This window comes from Oryza sativa, chromosome 2 (genome assembly GCF_034140825.1).
Source record: "Oryza sativa Japonica Group chromosome 2, ASM3414082v1".
In the NCBI taxonomy this organism is placed as follows: domain Eukaryota; kingdom Viridiplantae; phylum Streptophyta; class Magnoliopsida; order Poales; family Poaceae; genus Oryza; species Oryza sativa.
Window position 1 is genome coordinate 28,970,007 of NC_089036.1, and position 24,581 is coordinate 28,994,587.

Sequence of the window (24,581 nt, forward strand, 5' to 3'; positions counted from 1 at the left end):
GAAAACGGAGGAGGCACAGTAGTCTCCCTTTTAATCCGGACTTCACAAATCACAACACTGTGTTTTCTCTCTCCTGTCCGCCTCTTTTTTTATGAGTTTTCTTGGTGAAACCGTTTTCTATCTCTACTTCCTTTTGGATGAGGTTTGCAAGTTTCGTATGGCTGGTGACTTTTAGCAAAACTAGATTCAGATTTTGTTTGGTTGTAATCGGCTTCCTACTAGTATTAGTTTCAGCGAACCCAGTATTTTCCACCAAGAATTTGGTGACTTGAAGCACACACCCAGTATGTTTCTTCTCCTCCTTGGTTTTGTATTAGTTTTTGTACTAGGAAAATAATATATGGATTTTTTTTGACCCCTGCTCTTTTCAGTTTTCTTTTTGGATTTTTGTCGCGGATTATTTGCTCGATGCTTCTAAAAGTACGATAATTCTTCTACTCCATCTGTCCCAAAATATAATAACTATTAGCCTTTAAAATTTGTTCTAAAATATAATAACATCTCCACCGATATTTTCTTCTCAACCAATCATAACCCTTTGCCGTTCAATTTCTCCACCTACCATCATTTCTCAACCAATCACCATTTGATTTTACATATTTTCTTAATAATCGTGTTAAACTTTAAAAATTCTTATATTTTGATATGGAGATAGTACTATGTTAGACCATTTATTCAGGAGTATCTATAAAATTTATTTCTCAAAATATTAATTTATTGCGTTAATCGAGTAAAACATATATGTTTCAAAAGGGCCTTGGGACACAAGGATTTTTGAAGTTTTTTGGGCTAATTTTAATAAAACTATCCAATTCTTACTTAAAATGATTTTTTTCCCGCACAACAACCAGAGAAAAAATATTAAAGGAAACCTCCTTTTGTTTAGTGTTTAGCTCAATTCCCTAGCAGATTTCCATTCCCCTTTCATCGGTTCGGGCGGACGCGTGCTGTTGAAGCAAGGTGGGGTTACACTTATACTGCGACCAAACACCGGCCGTGACTCTGCCGCTCGTTTGGGTTCAGTGGCATGGAGCTTTTCGTGGCCACCCACAAAAGTTTGGTGAGTCATGAACAATTCGCCGAGATGTCCCTCGCATACAAGAGGCAGCGGTTGAGCACGCACGCCAATTGTTTGTGATAAGTTTCTCTCTAGATTACCCCTCCGAATACGCGTAAAATTCACCTCCATAGTCGATAGCGTAATGCTCATTTTTCCCCCCTAGCTGAATACTCGGTTGTGTTTGCTTCACCGGCTCTTATTAAAGACGCAGAAACAAAACGCACGCCAGGTAGCTGAATACTCGGTTGTGTTTGCTTCAACTGAATGCACGCAACTACAACATGTCTGTGCTCACGGGGTTTTGTATCACAGGAGCGTGCCTCTGAAATCTGAACTTCTGATTCAAACTCTCGAACGGTCAAGTGGTCAAGCCTGCCTTCCAGGGTAATCTGTTGCCATTATCCCTTCGAGCAAAGGCTTTGCTGTTGCTTCGTCTTGCAGTTTATCCCAACTGCTGTTGGATTGGCATTGGCCTAGTCGTGGCGGCAAGTGTTGTGATTTTTTATTCAGAAAGGGAGATTTCAGACGAATAATCAGGTACAGTAGTTGCAAGCAATAAAATAAGATGCCTTTGCTGCATGATTGGCAGTTGTTGGAAGCTATTGTTTGTGTACGAAAATGGAGCTGAATGTAAATAATTTCTTTTATATTGGAACGTGAACCTGTAAAGAATTGCTTGGACGGAGCTTGTTTCGTTTCAGGTAGCAAGTGTACTGTGTCTTTGTTGTGGCTGTTGTTTCTTTCCTTTGCACGGCATAAGCAGACAAACGTAACGGTTTCTGTGGCTGCTGTTTGCGAGCATGGATGCAGAGATTGCAGACAAAAATTGATAGGAACTGCTCGAAAATCACTTGGTTTATGAGGCTGGAGATCTCCGAGCAAAGAACTGTATCATTTTAAGTGGTTCCTCTCGCATGAGACTGAAGCATCACCTGAACCAATTGGCCGGAGAAGCTGGCTAGCAGCAGAAACAAGGCCCCTTCTTTTACTTACAGTAGTAACTCAGTATATCTGTCCCAAAAAAAACCAAATCCTGGCTATGAACCTGGACACGCATGTGTCCAGGATACATGTCCAGGTTCGTAGCTAGGATTGGACTTTTTTTTGGACGGAGGGGGTAGTCAGTAGTACTAATCTCCATTCCGTCAGACACCACAGGCCTCAACTCTACCGACCGTTGGACAGAAACAAGAGGAAACCTGACTACCTCTGTTAATATAGTGGACCAGCTTTTGTATGGCACTACGGCTCTTGTCCCCTTGGTAGATCTCATTTCACCCAGCAGATCAGCAGTGTGCAAAAAGGACGTCCCTTTTTAGCACGTGACTGCCTATACAATGTGACAGAAAATTCTACACACATCATGTGAATATCAGACCATTGATTGATGCCCTAATAACCATAACTCTCTACCATTCCTCCTCACTCTCGTGCGCCGCTGCCCGAAGATTCCCCTACCTCCTCTACGCCACCACATCGCCGGTCGTCCTCGACGGTGCCAACGAGTCCTGCTCACCTGGCCTCCTCCTTCTCAAGCTGGCGACGGAGAGTGCCTTCGTCGTCATCTTTCCTGTCTCCAGCGGCTCCTCCCTCCCAATGCCTTCACCCTCACCTCCTAACCATGTGCCCCGCATTGTCCCTACTGCCATCACCAGCCCATCGCTTGTTGTCAAGCCTATGGCTCCGTCATCTCCTATGACCATCCCTCTAAGCTTAGGAACCTTTTCTCCTTCCCTCATCAGTCGTCCCAAACCCTAGACCCAAACTCGTTAGACCATCGTTGGACACTCCGACTCGCTATATTTTCCGTCAAACGGAGGTTAGTGATTATGTTTTAACACCTTTGTTTCGAAAAACAAAGGGCGATGAATCAAGTTCGACAACGGGTTTTTCAACGAGTCGTACAAGGAAGGAGCTATAGGTACTCTAATATTTGTATTCTCGGTGTCATGGAATGGAAGAGATAATTAAATTAATTAGGTATTGAACTTCTAATTTCCTTTAGAATCTAGACATTATTCCCCCCCCTTGCTTCCGAAATAAAATAAATAGTAAAGAAACACTAATGACGACCCTTCGAGTTGACAAAATTCATAAAATTCTCCGTGAACGTATTGAACAATATAATAATAAAGTAGGGATAAGAATATCGGTCGCGTAGTTTAAGTGGGGAATGGGACTGCTTTTATTATAGATCTTGGTGAAAAAAATGTCAAGCGAATTAGTCGAATTGGTAGAAGGGACTAAGGTATTGTCCTGAATTTGGAATTAAAAAAAAGTTAGGATTGTACTAATGGGCGATGGGAGTTGGCTGCCAAATTGAGGCCGTGTTTAGTTCTAAAATAATTCTTCAAACTTTCAACTTTTCCATCACATCAAAACTTTCCTACACATACAAACTTTCAACTTTTCCGTCACATCGTTCCAATTTCAACCAAATTTTCAATTTTGGTGTGAACTAAACACAGCCTGAATGGGCAACTGGACTGTGCATCATGAGTTCATGACATGATCTTGCCATTTACTAGCGGTAGCCACAATTGAAATTCTGAAAAAAAAAATGCAGACAAAGTTGAGCAAACGCCCAACCATGTTGTAGCTTCCCATCTGATTCATGGCCACATAATTTCCGCTACTTCTATAGTTCTATGTAAATAAGCGAAGGAAATGATTTTTTCTTTTGTCTTTGGTCCTCTTAGGCTCATAGTCCATAGACAAGCTCATTGGATGAGGCTAATTCTGGGATTGCCATCGAGATCAAATTCCCTGTAGGCGACGTCGTTTTATAAGTGAATATCTAAGGATGTTGAACTATGTGGCATATTATCGGCATCATGTGAGGAATATGCCATAGGTAAAATTAGTAGGGAACTATCGTAAGGCGAAAATGAAAGCGGTGCAATCCAGTCGTGAACCAGGGAAACATCAGTACATACATCATCTAATGCTGCCTGCCGTAGTGGCATCTATAAGCATCATATTCCATTATTCCTTTTGAAGCATCTCATCCTCCGTTGGAAATCTCCCTCGGCCTTTTTCACCCTCCTTTCTATCCTCAGCATTTTTAGGAATTGTGGGCCGACTTGAGTTATTGATTATCAGCAGAATAAGTTCATCAAAAGTCCCTTAACTTTACACCGAATCCGATTTTCAACCTTAAACCCCAAAATCAGATACAGCCGGTCCCTACCCTGTCAAAACCGGTGCAACCAATGTCCCTCGGCGTTTTGGAAGGCGGTTTTGGCTGACGTGGCGACTACGTGACAATTATATCTTGGAAAAGTAATAAAAAAGGTGGACCCACATGTCAGCTACACCCAAAAAGAAATAAAAAAGGTGGGGCTCAAGTGGGTCCCACATGTCATTCACACCCCCCTCTTCTTCCTCTTTTCTCCCCAGCTCCTCTCTCTTCATCCCCCTCCCTTCTCCTCTCTCTTCTCGATGGTGAGGACGCCCGGTGGAAGTGGTGAAGGGGTGGAGGAGCGAAGCGGCGAGGTTGAGCTGGTAGCACGGCGAGCAACGAGGCAATGTAGAGGGAGCGGCGAGACCGGCCACCGCCGACAAGAGCGGCGAGCTGGAGGAGGAAGCCGGGGCAATAAGAGGGGGTCGGCGACGACGGTGAGTGGAGCAGATCGACGCGGGCAGCGGCGGGTCCCCCCCAAAGCAGCGTCGGCAACCGAGATCCAACAGTGGCGGCAGGGAGAAGGGCGGTGGCTGGCGGGGGGAAGGGGTGGCGTGCAGCGGTGGCCGCCGGAGGAGGAGGCCGTCCACCGCGCGCTGCTCCCTCCCCCGCTGTGGGTGATGGACCGGTCGCGCGTGTGGTGGGACCTGTGCAGCAGCGTCGACTACTCAGAGCGACTTCCGCCGCGCCGAGCTCGCCGCCGTTGTCGCCAAGGAGGACACCGCCCTCCGTGCTGCCATCCCCGTCCGCCAGCGCATCACCGTATGCGTCTGGCGCCTCGCCATGGGAGAGCCACTCAGCAATAGGACGCAGTGCTCCCCGTATCTCCTCCTACGGCGGCTGATGGAGAGAAGGGGCGGCGTGCGGCGGTGGCCACTGGAGGAGGAGGAGATGCGGCCATGCGGGGAGGTGTGGCGGTGGCAGTCGGCGCGGGAATGGGGACAAGAGGGATGGCAAAAATGAGGAGGGGATCCCGCCGGCCATCACCACCGTTGGCGGTAGTGAGCTTCCCGCCCCTCAGCCACGCCTCACCCACGGCCCGCAGCCACGCAGCTCTGCCGATGGCAGTGACGAGGAGAGGGATGAAGAGTGGTGAGCTAGGGAGAGAGGAGGAAGAAGGGGGTGTGAATGACATGTGGGACCCACGTGGGCCCACCTTTTTAATTTTTTTAGGTGCAGCTAACATGTGGGACCACCGTTTTTATTATTTTTTGGGGATAGAATTGCCACGTAAACACCACATCAATGCCACGTGGGACGAGGACCGAGTCAAACTAGCCACGTAGGCACCACGTAAGCTAAAACCGCCTTTCAAACCGCCCAGGGACTTCATTTGCACTAGTTTTGACAGTTTAGGGACTGGTTGTATCTGGTTTTAGGGTTCAAGGACAAAAATCGGATTCGGTGTAAAGTTAAGGGACCTCAGACGAACTTATTCCATTATCAGTACACCCCAACATCACCGGTAGTTTATATGGGCCGGATCTACCTCACATTTAAACAACAAAGAAGTCTATTATGTGTCTCACAACTATAGCCCCACTCTGATTTTCTTCCTCAATCGTAAAATGACATATAAATGTTCCTTCAACTATAAAGATCAGATCAATTTACCTCATCGGTGGCAGAGTTCAAGAGGCGATTCGATAGTCACAAATCCGCTTCAAAAATCGGAAACTGCGCCAACGGGCAGACAACGTTTGGGAAGTGGATTCGGATCCGATAACAAAATATTTCAGCACGCGCTGGATCAAACGGCCAAAAAAATCAAATGTTTTCAGTCCCCGAAAGCTAACTAGCAAAACCCAAATTCTAATTGGAACTTTCGTGCTGTCCCGACCTGGCACGTTAGTTTGTGTTTCTTAAATCACAACTATCTCTATCCCTAAATGTATGAGCCTACTATGGGATATTCTAGTAAGGTGTTATATTCTATATTAGATTGCTATATTTTGAAATAGAGCCGTACTATGTTGCTATATTATGAGTCGTATATCATACCATTTGCCATGAATCTGCTTATGTAAATGTAATCGCGTATCTACTAAATTCAGTTATTTAACTTGTACAGAAAAAGAGAAACAAATCCAATACTTTCTCTTGTACATAATCGTGAACCCCTCGTTTTACAATGGAAAAATAATTGAATCTTACCGCAGCGATTTGTTTCATTCCATGTACTGTACTCCTTAACAACCAAGAAGAAGCGGAGGCACACAGCAAATATACAGAAGCACAGGAGATCGATCAAGATCAATGCCTCTGCATCTGGTCCTGCTGCTGTTGCTGCTGCTGCAAGCTGACGAGCTTGTGGTAGGCGCCGTTCCTGTTCTCGATGAGCTGGTGGTGAGCACCCTGCTCGATGATCTTGCCGTCCTGCAGCACCGAGATGACGTCGGCGTTCTTGATCGTCGACAGCCGGTGCGCCACCATCACGGTGGTCCGGTTCCTCATCACCCGGTCCAGCGCCTGCTGCACGACGCGCTCCGACTCCACGTCCAGCGCGCTCGTCGCCTCGTCCAGGAGCAGGATGGCCGGGTCCTTCACGATGGCGCGCGCGATGGCGATCCGCTGCCGCTGCCCGCCGGAGAGCTGCACGCCGCGCTCCCCGACTCTCGTCCGGTAGCCCTCCGGCAGCGCGCTGATGAAGGAGTGCGCGTTCGCCAGCTTCGCCGCGTCGACCACCTCCGCCTCCGTCGCGCCGTCTTTCCCGTAGAGGATGTTGTCGTAGATGGTCGTCGCGAACAGCGCCGGCTCTTGCTGCACCAGGCCGATGTGCTTCCTCAGCGACTTGAGCTTCACCTTCCTGATGTCCTTCCCTGCAAAGAATCGCATCAAAGCCATACGAGTTCAGAATTCGGATTCCGTTCGGGAGATATGCAGAGCAATTCATTTTGGAAGCTGTGAGATCGATACGTACCGTCGATCAAGACTTTCCCGGCGATGGGGTCGTAGAAGCGGAGGATGAGCGAGAGCACGGTGCTCTTGCCGGAGCCGCTCATGCCGACGAGCGCCATGCTCTTGCCGGCCTTCATGAGGAGGTCGAGGCCCTTGAACACCACCACCTCGGGCCGCGCCGGGTACCGGAACTCGACGCCCCTCAGCTCGATCACGCCCTCGACTCTCTTGACGTCGTTGCCGGCGTCGATCAGGACGTCGGTCTTCCTGTCCAGGATCTCGAACACCGACGACACCATCTGGTTCCCCTTGATGATGTCCGGCGCCATCGCCAGCGTCTCCCCCATGGCCAGCGCCGTCACGATCAGCACCATGAATGACTTCATCACCGACTTGAAGCTGGCCATCTCCTTGCTCATCAGCTCCGAACCATACCTGAATCCCGATCAAAGCTTTCAAATCTTACTACTGATACAAATTTGGACTGAATTATTCACCGCGTTCCAAACTTCGTGTAGCACTAACCATAAAGCCAACGCGTAGGAAGAGAAGAGGAAGAACTGGGAAACTCCGTAGAAGAGCCCGGCGCCCTGGCCTCGCCGGAATGACTGCTTCGCTGGCTCCTTCAGCTCGTCGGCGTAGAGCTTTATCACCTTCTCCTCAGCGCAGAAGGCCGCCACCGTTCGGATGTTGCTCACTGCCTCCGCGGCCAGCATGTTGGCTTTCAGATACGACTTGCCAAGGTTGCCCCCGTAGCCTTTCATGAACATTTTCTGTCGCATCACAACACACAGATTGTGAATTTGATCGAGAATCAGCCAGGATCATCTGACGAGATTCTGTGCTTACCTCGCTGATGTGGCCGCTGACCATGAGGGGGTATGTGGCGAGAACGACGAGAGTGATCCGCCAGTTGATGATGAAGGCGATGATGAGCGACGTCACGATCATGCCGATGTTCTGCAGCAGGATGGTGGAGCGGTCGACGACGATGGTGCGCACGAGCGTGGCGTCCGTCTCGAGCCGCGACGACAGCATCGAGCTCGTGTGGCTGGTGTCGTCGAACCACCCGATCTCGTTCCGGAGGATGGCCGCGAACATCCTCTCCCGGACGCGCAGCGTGAGCCGCTCCCCCATGATGCCGAAGCTGAGGTGCTCGATCGCGTGGAACACCACGGTGAGCACGGCCCCGCAGCAGAAGAGCACCGCGATCTTGCGCACCTCCCGCTTCGTGGTCTCCCACCCCATGTAGTAGGACACGAGCGCCTGTGTGACGCCGAGCGCGAACAGCGGCATCTGCGAGCCGGCGACGAAGGCGCTGACGGTGCCCGACACGCCGAAGAACCAGTCCGGCCGTATCATGGAGTAGAGCTTCTTCATCGACACCGGCTTGCTCTTGTGCCCTCCTTCGTCGTGCGCCTCCACGGTGCCGTACCGGCTAACCGAGTCCTTCTCTGAGCGGAAGCTCCCACCCATGCTCGTCCTCGATAGCTCCCTCGAATACTTGGAGCTAGCAGCACGCAAAAGCCATGGTCGTTAGCTCGCGGTGGCCGGTCGGAACTTGACACGACGTCGTCACGTTCACGTTCACGTACACATACCTTAGTGGTCGGCTGAGGCTGGCGCTGTCGGAGAAAGATTGCTTGTTCTGGAGCTGAGCTGCTTCCTGCAGCTGGATCAGCGAGGCGTAGGCGCTGCGAGGGTTCGCCATCAGCTGCTCGTGCGTGCCGGTCTCGACGATCCTGCCGCTGTCCACGACGGCGATCGTGTCGGCGTTCCGGATGGTGGACAGCCGGTGCGCGATCACCACGGTGGTGCGGCCGACCATGACGCGGTCCAGCGCCTCCTGCACGCTCTTCTCGGACTCGGCGTCGAGCGCGCTCGTCGCCTCGTCGAGGAGCAGTATCGACGGGTTCTTCAGTATCGCCCTCGAGATCGCGATCCGCTGCTTCTGTCCGCCGGAGAGCTGTATCCCGCGCTCGCCGACCTGCGTCTCGTACCGGTCGGGGAGGTGGTTGATGAAGGTGATCGCCTCCGACAGCTTCGCCGCGTGGTTGATCTCATCCATGCTGGCGTCCCCCTTGCCGTAGAGTATGTTCTCCCGGATGCTCGTGGCGAACAGCGCGGGTTCCTGGTTGACGAGGCCAATCTGCTGGCGCAGCCACTTCACGTCGAGGTCCTTGATGTCGTGGCCGTCGAGCAGTACCGCGCCCGTGAGAGGCTCGTAGAACCGCTCGATGAGCGAGACCACGGTGCTCTTGCCGGAGCCACTCCCGCCGACGAGCGCGACGATCTTGCCCGCCGGGAAGTCCAGGCTGAACCTGTCGAGGATGACGACGTCCGGCCGTGACGGGTACGCGAACCGCACGTCGCGGAACTGGATGTGGCCGTCGACCGACGGCAGCGTGCGGCCGGCCTTGGAGCTCGCCTTGTTGACGGTGTTCCTCTCGATCATCTGGAAGATCGGGTACGCCGCTGTCCTCGCCCGGAGGAACGTCGATATGTTGGGCGCCGCCTGCCCGAGCGACCTGCACGACACATATTGCGACCAAATTATGCACGGGCGCCATGGGCGTGTGCATTCGCTGACACAAACACGCCAGGGTTGCAGACTCACAGGCCGGCGATGACGACGTTGAGCATGGTGGTGAAGGACTCGCCGCCGTTGGAGATGTTCTTGTGGACGACGACGCTGGTGAACCAGATGAGCAGCGCCCAGGAGAGGAAGAGCACCGAGTGCATGGAGCCGAGGCCGAGACCCTTGGCGAGGCCGCCCCTCTTGCCGTACTTGTACGTCCTCAGCAGCGCCTCCCGGTACGTCCTCACTGCCTTCTCCTCGCCGACGAACGCCTGCACCGTCCGCACGTTGCCGATCACCTGCACACCACACCTACGGCGGCGTCATCAGTACGTGTACGTACGTCCTCGTGCTGGGAGAAGTCCATTGAGAGGGGCACGATCGATGGACGGACCTCCTCGGCGATCTCGCCGGCCTTGACGTAGGACTTGCGGACGCGCGCCATGAGGCCGATGGTGACGTAGGCGTAGATGCCGCCGGCGATGGCGATGAGCGGGACGATGGCGAGGGTGACGAGGCTGATCTGCCACACCTGCGAGAAGCCGATGGCGAAGCCGGCCAGGAACCGGCTGATGTAGTGCATGAAATTGCCCACCTGCACAAGAACAACGCAGCTCGTCAGCGCCAAGCACACACGTGACACGTGACAGCGCACTGGATCGCTCGTCCCCCTTCGGCCCTTCAAGTTCCAAGTTCCAACGCAGCACTGCGATTTGGAATTCTGGAATTGGGCTTACTGGGCTTAAGAAAAAGGGCCTATATTGGGCCTCGAGGTATGTACGGACGATACAGGCAAGAGTAGTCCTGCAGCCTTTTCAGAGAGCTGGGCCGTCCAAACCAGGAGTGAGCTAAGCGACACCTTTTAAATGGTTAGACTACGGAGAACCGAGCGTTGCTCGGTTGGCTAGCGTCGCCATTGCTCGGTTGGCTAGCGTCGCCAGGTGAGCGAGTAGCCCGCGCGGGTTTGATCCTGGGATCGCAAATCGCGTGTCTCACCAGGGGTTTTTTCCGTTTCCCCGGACTGACTTCGCTTGGTCCCGACTAGGTATAGGGTACACGCGCGCGCGTTCAGTGGGACTGCATGTTTCCTCCTAGTGTGTGTTAGTGTGCGTTAGAAACGTGCACATTCCTAGTGTGTGTTAGTGTGCGTCCTGAGTTGTACCCTTCTAAAAAAAAGGTTAGACTACGATAAAAATAATAATAATTATGGTTAGGATGCAACACACTTGAACAATACGGTATTTTTAAGTATTTATTTTTTTAAAAAAGATAGTCAATAAAACTTTAAGTAATATAAATATAAATAGTGTCCATTGGCGAGTACTCCCTCCATTTCTAAATATTTGACGCCGTTGACTTTTTTAAATATGTTTGACCGTTCGTCTTATTCAAAAAATTTAAGTAATTATTAATTATTTTCTTATCATTTAATTCATTGTTAAATATAGTTATATGTATACATATAGTTTTATATATTTTACAAAAGTTTTTGAATAAGACGAATGGTCAAACATGTGCTAAAAAATCAACGGTGACAAATATTTAGAAACGGAGGGAGTAATTTCTTTGTCCAAAATATAGAAAAGCTTTTGAAGTATAATGTTGGAGACCATGTAAAAGCTAATATCCCTTGTCTTTAAGACGGAGGGTTCTGGGAACGGAAGGAATAATAATTTTTCCAGTGGCAGCAACCATCCTCCATCTCTCCGTGTGGGGCAACCGTACATCGTGCAAATGTTCCAATAGTATTACAATTGTACAAAGAACAAGCAAGATGCTTATTGCGCAAATACCCCACCTGCATTACTGTAGACCAAACTAGAATTCACATGTTGAGACCCCAGAAAATGGTTCGCAGTTCAGTTGGCAGTTGGGACGAAAAGAACCATGCTTGCAAAGATGGAAACAACTTGTTCCTCTCCACTGGTTCATTTCAGAGAAGTCGAGATCTACGACAGTAGCTTAGCCTTTCCAATCAAACGATGTACTCCTCCTTCAATGATAGCTTAAGAAGGGCGTTTTCAGCATTCTTGTTTAGTGAATCGTAACAATCATTTTCACCTATTGCTCAGGAAATTAAGAGGTTGGTACTGATTAGCAGCGAACAGTACGCCAGTGAGGATCTGGATGAATTGGAACTGGTTAAGTGTGCCGTCTACAAGGCCTTTGTGTACTCATTTTCATTTAGAGTATATGATTTAATTAGCTCAGACGATACCAGTTACGGTGATGACTTAGAATTCAAACAAACACTAGGTGTAGCATTTGTGAGAGTATAATGTTTACGAATTAGCTGGCTCCATTAGCTGGAGTGGTCGCAAAAAGTTAGTGTTACTGATAGACAAGTCAGGCAACATAGTATCAGATCCCTTAAATAACCACTTGGATGCCATATGCAGGTTATGCTCTATCCAAAAAGACGGTGGCTCAAGACAATCATTTATTGCGTGTTTTATGCCAATCCTGTGAGATTATTATCACCAAAACTCATTTTTTTTTCACCGATACTTCAGGGACAGCTACTAGAATATGCGACAGCTACTTCAGGGGAAAAATACTCCCCAAGTGCTAGTACTGTTAGTATATGTGAATTAGTAGTAGTTACAAACAGCACTTTAAATGTAGGATGAGGCACAGTATAGATAGTACTACTGTTTTCTTTAAATTTCATCTTGTTTTCGACAGGAACATTTGAACCAACATCGTTTACAACTGGCACAAAAATGAACCAGAGTACACACACTGGTGGAGAAACCATCTTTGGTCGGTCGCCCGAAATCCACAATAGTCTCGGTTCCACTAAAAACCGGGACTAAAGATGATCTTTAGTCCCGGTTGGTGGCTACAGCGGGCATATTTGATCTTTAGTCTCGGTTGGTGTTACCAACCGGGACTAAAAATGATCTTTAGTCCCGGTTCTAAATCTGTTAGGCCTTGTCAGGCCCCCCGATATCTTTAGTCCCGGTTGATAACACCAACCGGGACTAAAGATAGGATCTTTAGTCCCGGTTGGTGTTACCAACCGGGACTAAAGATCCCAGGGATCTTTACTCCCGGTTGATAATATCAACCGGGAATAAAGCGTACGCACCAGCCCACGCACAAGCGCATGCGTAGCCCCTCTCTCTCTCTATCTCCCATCCTTATCTCTTTTTCTTCTCCTTCCTTATCTCCATCCTCTCCCCTTCCTCTTCTCTCACCCCCTCTCCTCCTCCCCTCCCCCTCTTCCTCTTGCAGAGGCAGCCGACGGCGGCGGGATGGGGGACGGGCGCGGGCTGGCGGCGGCCGGCCGGCGGTGGCGGGATGGAGGCGGCCGGGCGCGGGCTGGCGGCGGCCAGGCGCGGGCTGGGGCTGGCGGCGGCCGGCCGGCGGTGGCGGGATTGCGGCCGGGCGCGGGCCAGCGGGATGGAGGACGGGCGGCGGCGGCCCGGCGTGGGCCGGCGGGATGGAGGCCGGTCGCCGGCGGCCTCGCCCTCCCCTCCCCCAGATCCGGCCGGAGGGGAAGCGGCGAGATGGGTGGCTGGCCGGCGGCGGGATGGGAGGCCGGCAGGTGAGTCGATTTTTTTTTGATTTTTTTTAATTTGTGGTTTGGATGTTTTGATCTGTGAATAAATCTATGAATCGATATTGTGAATGAATCTGTGATGTTGTGAATGAGTATGTGACTCGATGTTGTCAATGAACCTTTGAATCAATATTGTGAATATATTTGTGATGTTATGAATGAATATGTGAATGGATATTGTGAATGAATTTGTGGTGAATCTGTGAATCGTGCTGTGGAGTTGTGATGTGGATTTGGGGTTTGATTTGATGATATGCATACCACTCGATTCGTGAGAAAATAAAAAAGAAAAAAGGACTAGCTGATGGACTGCCGCTACCCTCTCTTTAGTCCCGGTTGATAACACCAACCGGGACTAAATCTTTAGTCCCGGTTGGTGTCATCAACCGGGACTAAAGATCGATCTTTAGTCCCGGTTTTTTCACCCGGGACTAAAGATAGCGATCTTTAGTCCCGGATTGGTAGTCCCGGTTTGAAAACCGGGACTGTAGGGGGGTTACGAACCGGGACTAAAAAACACTTCTCCACCAGTGACATAAAGCTGCTACAGTTGGGTGGATATCAGGATATGCAATTCATTTCATGGGAATTTAAGAGGATTTTTATGGGAAATGAACTACTTCATGTGACAGTCCTATAAAAATTGCCCAACATTTTTACAGGATTTTAATAGGAATTGGTTCGATTCTCATTAAAATGGAGAATCCTCCATTCGATAACAGGCCTAAGATAATTTATAATATTCATCATTTTCGTTTTTTTCTCTCCTTAGATCATAACACGAGAAGATCAATGTACATAACCACATGCCATTCATGCTTACCGGCCATTAGTTCTGGTAGATATTCAGTACCATTATGAATTTATGATTGGCTTGAGAAAGAAAATCACACCAAGGTCTTTCAAAAAACAAAATCATCGACGAAGCTGCCCCCTTTGTGCTGAAGACCCGGAGACACGCCATCATCTTTTCATCAGTTGTAGCTACACAAGACAGGTCTGGAAGAGGACCCAGCCGTGCCTGTATATCTCCTGCTGCCAGATGCCATGGAGGAGCTAACCGAAAAGATAAATCCGAGCGGTCCCAAAAATAATAATTTTATTTGAAGACAGAGTTTTATGTTGGTCAATTTAACGATATTGAAATGATAAGAAATTAGCTAATCTAGGAAGATTATCTTTACGTCTACTAGTTGGCTTTATTTTTTATATAGAGAAGAGTATTTTTTACGCAGCTTTTACATCCAATTGAAACTTAGCCATCAAATAACCGATCTGAAATTTGGTTCTATAGAGATTTAAACTCAGGACCACAAACAAGAAACTTAGCCCTTAAATAAACCAATATGAAATTCACTCTTACGAAGATTTGAACTCATGACCTTAGGTGCTACTTAGGTCACTACAATACCTAGGCTAGATGCCCTTTCACACTAGTTGGTTTCATACTTGATATTTAATACTATCACATGAGCAGCGGGATGCTATGTGCATGTTGGAGATGTAAACTATTTTTATTATTAAGGAAAAAAATCACTCGTGTGTTTGGAAGGAGAGGAATGCACGAGCATGCTATGGCATTATGGCAGAGTGGTGGGCATGCATGGCGAGCGGCTGAATTTGGAGGTGTCGTCATCAAATAGATTCAAAGATCATGGGTAGCGAGGTGGTAGGTTATGGGCCATGAGCTGCCCAGCTTTATAGCAGAATTTTGATCGGCTTGTCCTGGTTGGATCGCTCAGAAATCTAACTACCAACAATCACATTTGTTGTAAAATATTCTAATTTCTCTTTTTTCTTAATAAAATTTGTTGAAGAAAATGTATCACATACGTGGATCATTTGACTACATACATCCCGCCTTACTAGAAACAGTCACATCCTACAAATCTCCTATATATAAATTGCTTAGATGTCTATTTCTTCCATCTCATTAAAAAATCAATCTAGTACCGAATGTGACGTATTCTAATACGACGGATTCTATCTATCTATATATATATATATATATATATATATATATATATATATAATACTAAGAAGTGTCATATCTGATATTAGATTAGGATTTTATATGATAGAAGGAGACATATTTAGATTTGTCATACTAGAATGTATCATATTTGCTACTCCCTCCGTCCCATAATATAAGGGATTTTAAGTTTTTGTTTACACTGTTTGACCACTCGTCTTATTCAAAAAAGTTTGGAATTATTATTTTATTTATTTTTGACTTACTTTATTATCCAAAGTACTTTAAGCACAACTTTTTATTTTTTATATTTACACAATTTTTTTTTTAATAAGACGAGTGGTCAAACAGTGAAAGCAAAAACTTAAAATCTCTTATATTATGGGACGGAGGGAGTAGGTTGTTTTTTTATATGGAATGGAAGAAGTAATATGGCAAATTACTGCAGACACTACACGTACCAAATTACCAATCACTCCGCGTCTCCGCCACTCCGGAGTCCTGGCTTCTGAACGGCAGAGTTGGCAAAGGCAGAGGATCACTCTCCCCTGCACTGAACTCAAATGGAGAAAACGTAAAAGACTGGACAAATGTACGGGATCCCATTGGGTGGATTCGAGTGGTTGTTGGATTGATGTGCATCCCAATTGATAGAGATGAATTCAACGGAGTTAACTCGAATCAATCAGCGAGTACTCATATCTACTCCTAGTACTGTTTCGCAGTTACTACAGAGTTGAGTGGATGAGCGCATCCAGGCCAGATCGAGAGGCGAAGACTGTGAACGATCTACTACTGCCCGCAACGCCTTCAATGCCCCTCACCAACCCTAATAACTTCCCGGCGCCGCCCCGCCCTATCTACTCACCCGACCGTCCTACGTTTGCTTCCCTGTCTACCGGCCGTCGTTAATCCTCTCCTCTCCGATCGCTTCTCAGTTTGGGATTTTCTTTTTCCCCTTTCGCTTCACGTGAACGGCCGGCACGGCGTCGCGTGCGTACGCGATGCCGCGGCGAGAAAAAAAGCAACGCGCGCGGGTTGCATGTTTGTTACACGCGCGTGGCGTGTGCATGGTGATGTTATGTTACGCGGGGGTGAGTAGAAGTGTGTGTACCTTCTCGGAGATGGCGTCCTGGACGACGAGGATGTCGCTGGTGATGGCGTTGATGACCTCGCCGGTGGAGGCCTCGGTGTCGAAGACGGCAATGTCCTGGTCCAGCATCGACCGGAGGTACGCCTGGCGCATCTTCGCCGCCTGCCGCTCCCCCGTGTGCATCCAGCACGCCACCTCTGCACGCACACGAGAGCCACCAATCAACCAACCACCGCGCGCATTGCATCGCTCGCGTCTCGAAATCTACGCATGCATCAGGGCTCACCGGTCCACGACGAGAAGAGTATGACGATGCCGAGGTACACGAAGTCCAGCGAGTACTGCATGCACGGGGAGACAAGGTGAGCAAGCAAACAGAGTGTGACATGCACGGTGCAGTGCATGCTCAATGGGTGGATCGGGATGTGTTACTAGCTAGTGTACCTTGGCGACGCGGCCGGAGACGGTGGTGGGGAAGAGGTAGGCGAGGCCGATGATGTTGATGAGCTTGCCGAAGAAGATGAAGAAGACGGGGACGGAGGCGCCGTGCGCGCACGCGCCCAGCGACCCCACCGCCATCAGCACGTAGTCCCACCGGTCGGCGAACGAGAACAGCTTCAGGAACGGCACCTTCTCCACCTTCGCCGCCGCCTCCTTCTCTCCCTGCTCCGCCTTCTTCTCGCCGCCGCCGCTCTGCCGATGCTCCTGCACGCCATGCACCGGCGAGCTCATCTTCTCCGACTCGCTACCAACAAGATCGCGTGTGCGGGTGAGCCAAGACGCTGTGTGGCGCCTGCGTGGGGGGAGGTGGTGGCCGGCCGCGCGCGAGCTGAGGCTTTAAAGACTAGGAGTACACAGTGGTACAGCTCCTCCAGTTCACTTCACTCGCTGTCGTCGCTGGAATGGTGGCGGCCGTAATTTAGCCCGCGTTTTAGCCGTGGCAGCAGCGAGCAACCGGCCGCGTCGCGTGGTGGTAGTGGTAGAGAAAGCAAACTGAGACTCATCGACGGGTGGGGTTGGTTGGAGTAGATGGTTAATGTGGTGCGCGAGGTTTGACTCGCCTTGTGCTGGCTACTGGCTAGCTCAGGCCCTCGCAGTAATGGGTGCTGAGCAAGTTAGTGCTGCAGTAAAGAGCGTTTGTCCAAATGCTGTTGTTGGATTTGACTCGAAAAATCAATGCTTTGGCAAATCCCCAAAAATTAACTGCCGTGAGTTTACCTGTGGGATCCTAGTACTGAATGAATGGCTGAACAGTTAATATTAGCGGAATTGTTAAATCACATTCGACATTGATTCTTAGGAGTTCATTTTTTTTTCAGATTACTGATCTTAGTATTTGCTTTACAATTCGTGCCCTATGATCCCGACAAACGACATTAGAGTTACGATCTAGGGTGCGGGGAGGAGATTACTATGCTTACAGATCTGGCCAGGAGATACGATGGCTTGACAGTGGATGGTGGAGATGGACAAAAGACGAGGCACTAGAGCCACAGGGAAGAAGGAGGGCGGTGGGCTAGCGTTGACGGTAAAGGGCAAGTGAGCTTGTGGTTAATTACGGGTACGAACAACTGCATATGGCTGGGCGGTGTGTGGCACGGGGTGGCGCCCGACAGGGGCGGTGTAGGCGGCGCTCCTTTGGTGAATAAGGACGGCCGGATGCAGGCGGCGAGAGGTGACATCGGCGCTAGCAACACGTGAGGAGAGGGGAGTGACTGGCGCCGGCAACATGAGAGGAGAGGAGAGGTGACGCCGGCGCTAGCAGAAAGGGGAAGTGCGGCAGCGGCGGCGGCCCTAGCAGCGGCGCACTCGGAAGTGCGGATACAACAGAAAGGGGATCGAGAGCAGCAGAGAGAGATGCGGTGTGGATGCGGTGAGGAGTTTAGGGTTTTCTCTCCTCAGCCGCCGGAGGAGTTGGGCTTGGGCCTTGGCTGTTGTCTGTTGGGCTGGGTCTTTACTCTAGTCTCTAGGAGTCCTAGCTCGTTAAGGCTCGCAAGCAGCTCGCGAGCTAGCTAGCTCGTTATCTCTAACGAGCTTAAAAGTCAGCTCGGCCTGTTACGAAATTTAAATGAGCCGAGTCGAGCGAGCTAACGAGCCATGAGTTTTATGTCCACCTCTAATTGTTAGTACCTCTTTGATTTGGTCAAGAGTAGCGGTGTAGTCGAGAGCAAAATTGGCTTGACACACAAATCTGCGGCTATGCAGTTGTTCGTACCCATATACCGTACTGTTATAGGTCACTTCTATTGAAAAAAAACAAATTGTTAGAGTCAGAGATCACGGCCCTTTATTCCCCACTTTCAACATGTCTCTCCAACGCAACACACCAAAGCTCGTGTATGATTTTACCCTGTAGTAAGATGACCAAAAGGAATGAAGAGGTATCTAGGCGAGATATAATGATACATGTCAACGGTTTAGGTCACGACTATAGTATTTGCATGGTATGGGGATCGTCGGTACCAGGGAATATGCGAGATTAAGGTAAAAGAGACAAAGACAAGGATTTTATACAGGTTCGAGCCCCTTATCGGACATGTAATAGCCCTACTCCTGTTGGCCGAATTCGGTGTTGCTCCTGTTGGACAAGTACAATATTTGGGATAACTTATCTAGCTGTCGTCGACTTGGTGGCATAGATAACCAACACGTAGTCAACGACATGGTAGTCTTTCTCCTCGAGTACGAACTCATCGAGATCAGAAATGGCGCTAAATCCCTCTTGTCGGCCTCCGCATGCACCATACAGGGTCTGTCTACTTGTCTAGGCTTATCCCTGATGTTAATGTCTAGCGGCGTGTGTTGGCTTGTGTATTGTGTGTCAATCTGTTGTTGTGTCTTGTTGGTCTCTCCCCCTCCTCCTAGGGGGTCTTGTATTTATACCAATAGATATCCTCTTGTTCAATTAAAACTAGAGAGACCAATATGGATACAATTCGAGTAGTACTTGTCGTTTCCATATAGAACTCTACTTATCATTCCTTATCCGGAACTCTTTCTATATACGAGATATGATTCCGTATAAGACTTAATATATGGTTGGGCCTGTCGTGCTTAGTCATCTACTATTAGGTATATGGTATCTATAACCATGATAATACTACTTGGTTAATCCAGGGTGGGATCAGTTTTTGCATCACAAAGCCATAAATAATCTAACATCAGTACGTGGGACATTCTTGCAAACTGAAATGGCTGGTTGCAGAGTTGCAGTTCGCAAACTTCAACCTTATCAGGCGGGCTAAAACTAAACTGAATACGTACTTACCCTACTCAACAGTCTATCGTATACACACATGTGAAATGCCTCACATGCCATGGTCTGTCTACAAGCAGAAGCAGGGCAACGCCAAGGAGGCTTTTATTTTCACTTGATCTGACACCGGAGCAGATTCGTCTTGTACTTAATGATATGTACCGATGCGAGGCCTTAAATGGCCACAAGGGAAAAAGGGGGTGATTTAAATGTGGAAGGAAAATGCAGTTGAGGACGGGATAGATGGGAGGAGGATCATGGCCTGATGCGATCAGATAATTGCCGAGGTGGACACTTGTGCCGCGCGCAGCAAAAGAATGCCAAGATGCTGGGACTTTTGCTGAGAGCAGCAAGAATACCAACATGCTGATGACTGATGAGAAATTGAGAATGCTTTGGTTGCTTTGCTTTTCCCATCGCTGTGGCGACGGACACGCAATTGATGGTGAATTGACGACAATAATGTGTCGTTTTTGCCCTTGATTTTTTTTTGTCTTCCGTTTTTTATTTTGTTTAGTTCACATCAAAATTAAAAGTTTGATTAAAATTGAAATGATACGACGTAAAAATTAAAAGTTTGTACGTGATATGATAGAAAAGTTGGAAGTTTAAAGATAAACACGGTGATGCGCGTAGTGTGCCAATTCAGGATGCGCAACTACCGTTGGGATTGGTGGTTGCAGAAAGGCATACTAGTACTTGCTTCTCACCGAAGTACACTGCCCGTCTGCATTGCAAGTTTGCAACTTCGCAAGACAGGCACAGCGCCGGAAACTGTAGGCATATTAAGAGAAAAGAATATGTGTACGGCCATGTTTCCACGTCAAAATAAATAAGAATACAGCTTGATGCTCGTCAACTTTAAGTATATAGCTGAGTAAATGTGCATCAGCCAATTGCATCCTGCAGACCAGATACAGATTCTTCTGCTGAAGAGAGGAAAGGCCAGGGAAGGAAGAGAACGAGAAGGTGATGATTCTTTTTTAATAGAACGATGGATTTCTGTGCCAAAAGCATACTGGAAGTTGGAAGCAGCATTTGCTACTAAGGCCCAGGATCAGTATGAAGCCCAGCCCATGTAATGACATGGCAGCCAGTAAAAGGCCGGCTCCTCGGTGTTTTGTTTAGGAATAAGTCCATTTAACCTCCCTCATCTTGTGCTTGTCTGAATAACATCCTCCAACCGGAAAACCGGATATATTACCTCCCCCAAGTGTTAAAACCAGTACAAAACAACTCCCTCGGTGGTTTTTGACGGTGGTTTTGCTGACGTGGCAGCCTAGTCATCGAAAAAAAATTAAAATATTACGTGAGGGCCCACATGTAAGTGTCATTTCTATTCTTCCTCCTCCACTCTCCTCTCTCCTCTCCCTTCTCTCTCCCTGGACAGGGCACGGCCAGGGGAGGTGCCGAAGCGCGCGAGAGGGATGGGGACCGCCGGAGGATGCGGGCGCGTGCCGCGAGGAAGGGGCTCGCCGGCCGCGGCGCCCGCGGGGAGGGTTCGCTTGCCACGGCAAGCGCGGGGGGCACGGTTCGCCGGGATGGGTCGTCGAATCGCCGCCACTGCCGTCGCCGCCGACGAGTTGGCTCCTCTCGTCGCCGTTGGTCCAAAGGGAGGAGACGGAGACCTCGCTCCCCTTGTCGAAATCGGCGGAGCTCAACCTGGGCATTGCTATTGCTGCCTTTGGCTCCACCTCCCGGATCGGCAAGACAACACAGCGGCTGCGCAAATCCGGCAGCTCAGCGGCGGTCTCCGCCGCGGGAGGCCGTGGTAGTGGCCAGCGGGGTGACGAGAGGATCTAGTAGGCACCGGTGTCTCGACATCGGTGGCTGCAACGGGAGTCGTGGTGGGAGACGGCGAGGCGGTGATAGTGGCCATCGTCGGGCGGCGGCGCCCGGGTGTAGGATCAAGGAGGCCGACTAGAGGGGGGGTGAATAGGCGGTTTTAAAACTTAGTGGCACTTAAACAAAACTAACCTAAGTTGCTAGGCAAGGTAAGGTGCAAGGTTAACTAAGCAACTAAGTTAAGTTTTGCAAACCTAGGTGATATGGGCTCAAATATGTCTCTATGAATGTAAATAGAACAAATATAAATACAACAAATAAATGAGACAAGAGACAAGGAATTTTTCACCGAGGTTCGAAAACTTGCCGGTTTCCTAATCCCCGTTGAGGCGAGCCCAACTCCACCGCTCAACCACGAAGCCACCGCACGCCCCCTTCGTCAAGGGGTGGGCAAGGCGGGAGCTGGTGTCACGCCCAGAAATTTAACCCAAATTTCCAGACTATTTTGCGTATTAAATCCCTGTCCAGGACCAGCCAGGGTACACAAAACGACAAGTAATATACAGTTCCAAACGTAAATAAAGCGTAAAGTACTTACGGAAGAGGCACTTAGTCCTCACACCGAAACAGAACGACAGCAGAGGAAAAAGGTGATCCTAGCGGGGCTTCAGCTCCACTCCACAGGCAAAACTCAACTGGGGTCTGAGCCTTGGTCCTCTAACTCCATCTTCAGCTCAGAAGCACTACACTTCTGAAAAGGGGGAATAATAGCAAGACTGAGTACAACCACCGTACTCAGCAAGCCACACCAACGATGCAGATGTGCAAGGGGATACAAGGATGGTTTGTGGCTATTTGCATAAAGGCGGTTGTAAAATATTTTATTGAGCAAAACAGTAAAACTGTTGAGTAATTAAAGTAACATTAAATCTCCACTGATCAACGCTACACCACGTTGAACAGGCCCAACCAACCCACCTGAACTACAGTGTATTGGGTCGATTTATTAAGATGGGACTAATCACGGTGAATCTGGTCGACCGCCCATAACCGCGGGCACGGCTATTCGAATAGCTTTACTCTGATCAGAGGTGTACAACTGTACCCACAAGACACAGCCCCACGACACGTTTCCGTGCGCCGACATGCCACCATGACATACCGGAAAGAGGTCGTGACAGGACCCTTCGCATAACCCCCTCTAGCCAAGCACACCACACCTCAGGTTTCACCCCCGTCCCCAGCGGGCAACGGGCAGTCCCCTCTCGTGCCTAGGTGAATCCGGAAGCGACAGAGGCCGTCGCAGGGCCCGCCCCGCTCCATCACGCCCACCCTTGCCTGGATGCGTCGACTAGAGGAAAGCTACACTACAAGCCCAGCCGTTGCCCACGCTGGCTTATGGTAAGTACGATAAGTTCTTCCAGGGCATCCCACGAACCGGTTCTTAACTGCCATGGGTGCGACCAGCAAAACCATGCACCCACAGCCCACCATTCAATCGCATTTTAGTTGGATAATTACGACCATGAAGCATGGCCAGATGTCTCGAGCACGCAGCTCAACAAGATACTAGAATGTCTAATACTGCAATTATCCCATCGACTGAGCTAGTGGTAATTAAGCATGGCTAAGCATATAGTTCTAGCTAGGTCATCAAAGTAACACAAGCTAGGCGATTTATTACCCATGGTTGACAAAGGACATATATCAAGTAAACATGGCACAAGCGAGTAGATAGGTAAAACCCTGACCCCATGTAATTAGCAAAACATGCATATTTATTTGCAAACAGTAAAACATTTGTAAATTGGGATCAACATGCTCAAGGGGAATGTGTGACTTGCCTTGCTTCTTCACTTGGATTTTCTGAACTCTTTTCCTCGCGACCGCGATCTTCCGAAACGACGGATTCTATACGCTGGCACGCAAAACGAGGAAAAACCTAATAAAAACGAAGGAAACAGTACCTAAAAAATAAACAAACATGTAGAACTCAATTTTAGATGAATTTTGCAATTTGAATGGCCCAATTTGGAGTTCGAATGAATTAGATATGAATTTTAGAAGTTTTGAGCCACTAAATGAATTTCTATAATTATTAATGATTTATTGCGCAATTATTAAATATTTTCACAAATGAAAAGGACTGCCGCTGACGTCAGCAAGAGAGGGGGCCGGCGCCGACAGGCGGGGCCCGTATGTCAGCGAGACGAGGTGGCGGTCCACCGTGGACCGGGACCACAAGGACGGTCCACCGCCGGTCCACGGGTTGGACGGCCTAGATCGGCCAAGGCCGATCGGACGGCTGGGGACGGCCGGGCGGCGCGCAGACGGCCAGACAACCGGCGGCGGCGGCGGCGCAACGCGGCGCTGGCACGGGAGGTGGCCGGCGAAGAGGAAAAGGAGGAGGGAGGCGGCTCACCGAGAGGCGCGGCGACGGAGGGAGCGGCCGCGGAAGGAGGCGGCGGCGCTCCACGGGGTGAAGACGACGGCGGCGATTCGGCGGTCTCCAATGAAGGTGAAGGAGCGGCCGGGGTATGGGGGAACGCGGCGAACGCAGTAGAGGCGGTGGTGTGGCGCGAGGTGGCAAGGAACAGCGGTAAGAGGCGGCCGAAGGCGGCAAACGCGGCGACGTCCTCGGCTTCGCGGTGGAGATGGTGTTGCTGCGGTGGAACGGGAAAACGAAGCAGAGGCCGGGGTGCTACGCGATGCGGCGAAGCCGACGGTGGCGGTGGCGTGGCTTGGTGGTGGCTAGGGCGGCGGTGGCGCGCTGCCGGAGTCGGCAAAGTGGCGGTGGAGCTCGGGTTCACGGTGGAATCGGTGCCCGGGTGGTTTATTGCGGAAGCGGAGCGGTGGACGGGATGCGACAAAGCGCGGCGAGGCCGGCGATGCAAGCGGCGCGGCACGGGGACGGCGGTAGCGGCGGCAGCGGCCGGCTGGAGTCCGCCGGCGAGCGGCGGCGCTTGGGCTCACGGGGAGGAGGGGGTTCCGGGCATGGGGGAGCTTGGGAGAGAGGGGAAAACGGAGGAGGGGAGCACGAGGGTGCTTTATATAGGGCTCAGGGATGGAGATCGTGGCCGGGAGAGGTGGGATCGGCCGGTGACGTGGGGAGGTGAAGTGGAGCTCGTGGGGAGGTCAAACCGGCGCCGTTTCTTGCGGGGTGAGTGGGGGAAAAGGTGGAGGACGTGGACGG

General features: G+C 49.9%; 1 protein-coding gene across 1 annotated transcript; it reads right to left on the reverse strand.

The window, feature by feature from the left end:
* Nucleotides 1-6,257: 6,257 nt before the first annotated feature.
* On the reverse strand, nt 6,258-17,251 carry LOC4330390 (ABC transporter B family member 2). The gene is made up of 10 exons (XM_015768291.3): nt 16,792-17,251; nt 16,634-16,688; nt 16,369-16,544; nt 10,112-10,312; nt 9,757-10,016; nt 8,741-9,667; nt 7,989-8,649; nt 7,665-7,912; nt 7,162-7,574; nt 6,258-7,060 (listed from the first exon to the last, which is right to left on the reverse strand). Exons 1-10 carry the CDS (start codon nt 17,077-17,079, stop codon nt 6,495-6,497), a joined length of 3,795 nt encoding a protein of 1,264 aa, XP_015623777.1. The 5' UTR covers nt 17,080-17,251; the 3' UTR covers nt 6,258-6,494.
* Between the last annotated feature and the right edge of the window lie 7,330 nt (nt 17,252-24,581).

Excerpts from the sequence above, each read along its gene's own strand:
- LOC4330390 (XM_015768291.3), bottom strand. The coding sequence starts at position 17,079 with ATGAGCTCGCCGGTGCATGGCGTGCAGGAGCATCGGCAGAGCGGCGGC. Across the intron at positions 16,545-16,633 it reads ACTCTTCTCGTCGTGGACCG|AGGTGGCGTGCTGGATGCAC; the intron begins GTGAGCCCTGAT and ends GTGTGCGTGCAG. Across the intron at positions 9,668-9,756 it reads AACGTCGTCATCGCCGGCCT|GTCGCTCGGGCAGGCGGCGC; the intron begins GTGAGTCTGCAA and ends TGTGTCGTGCAG.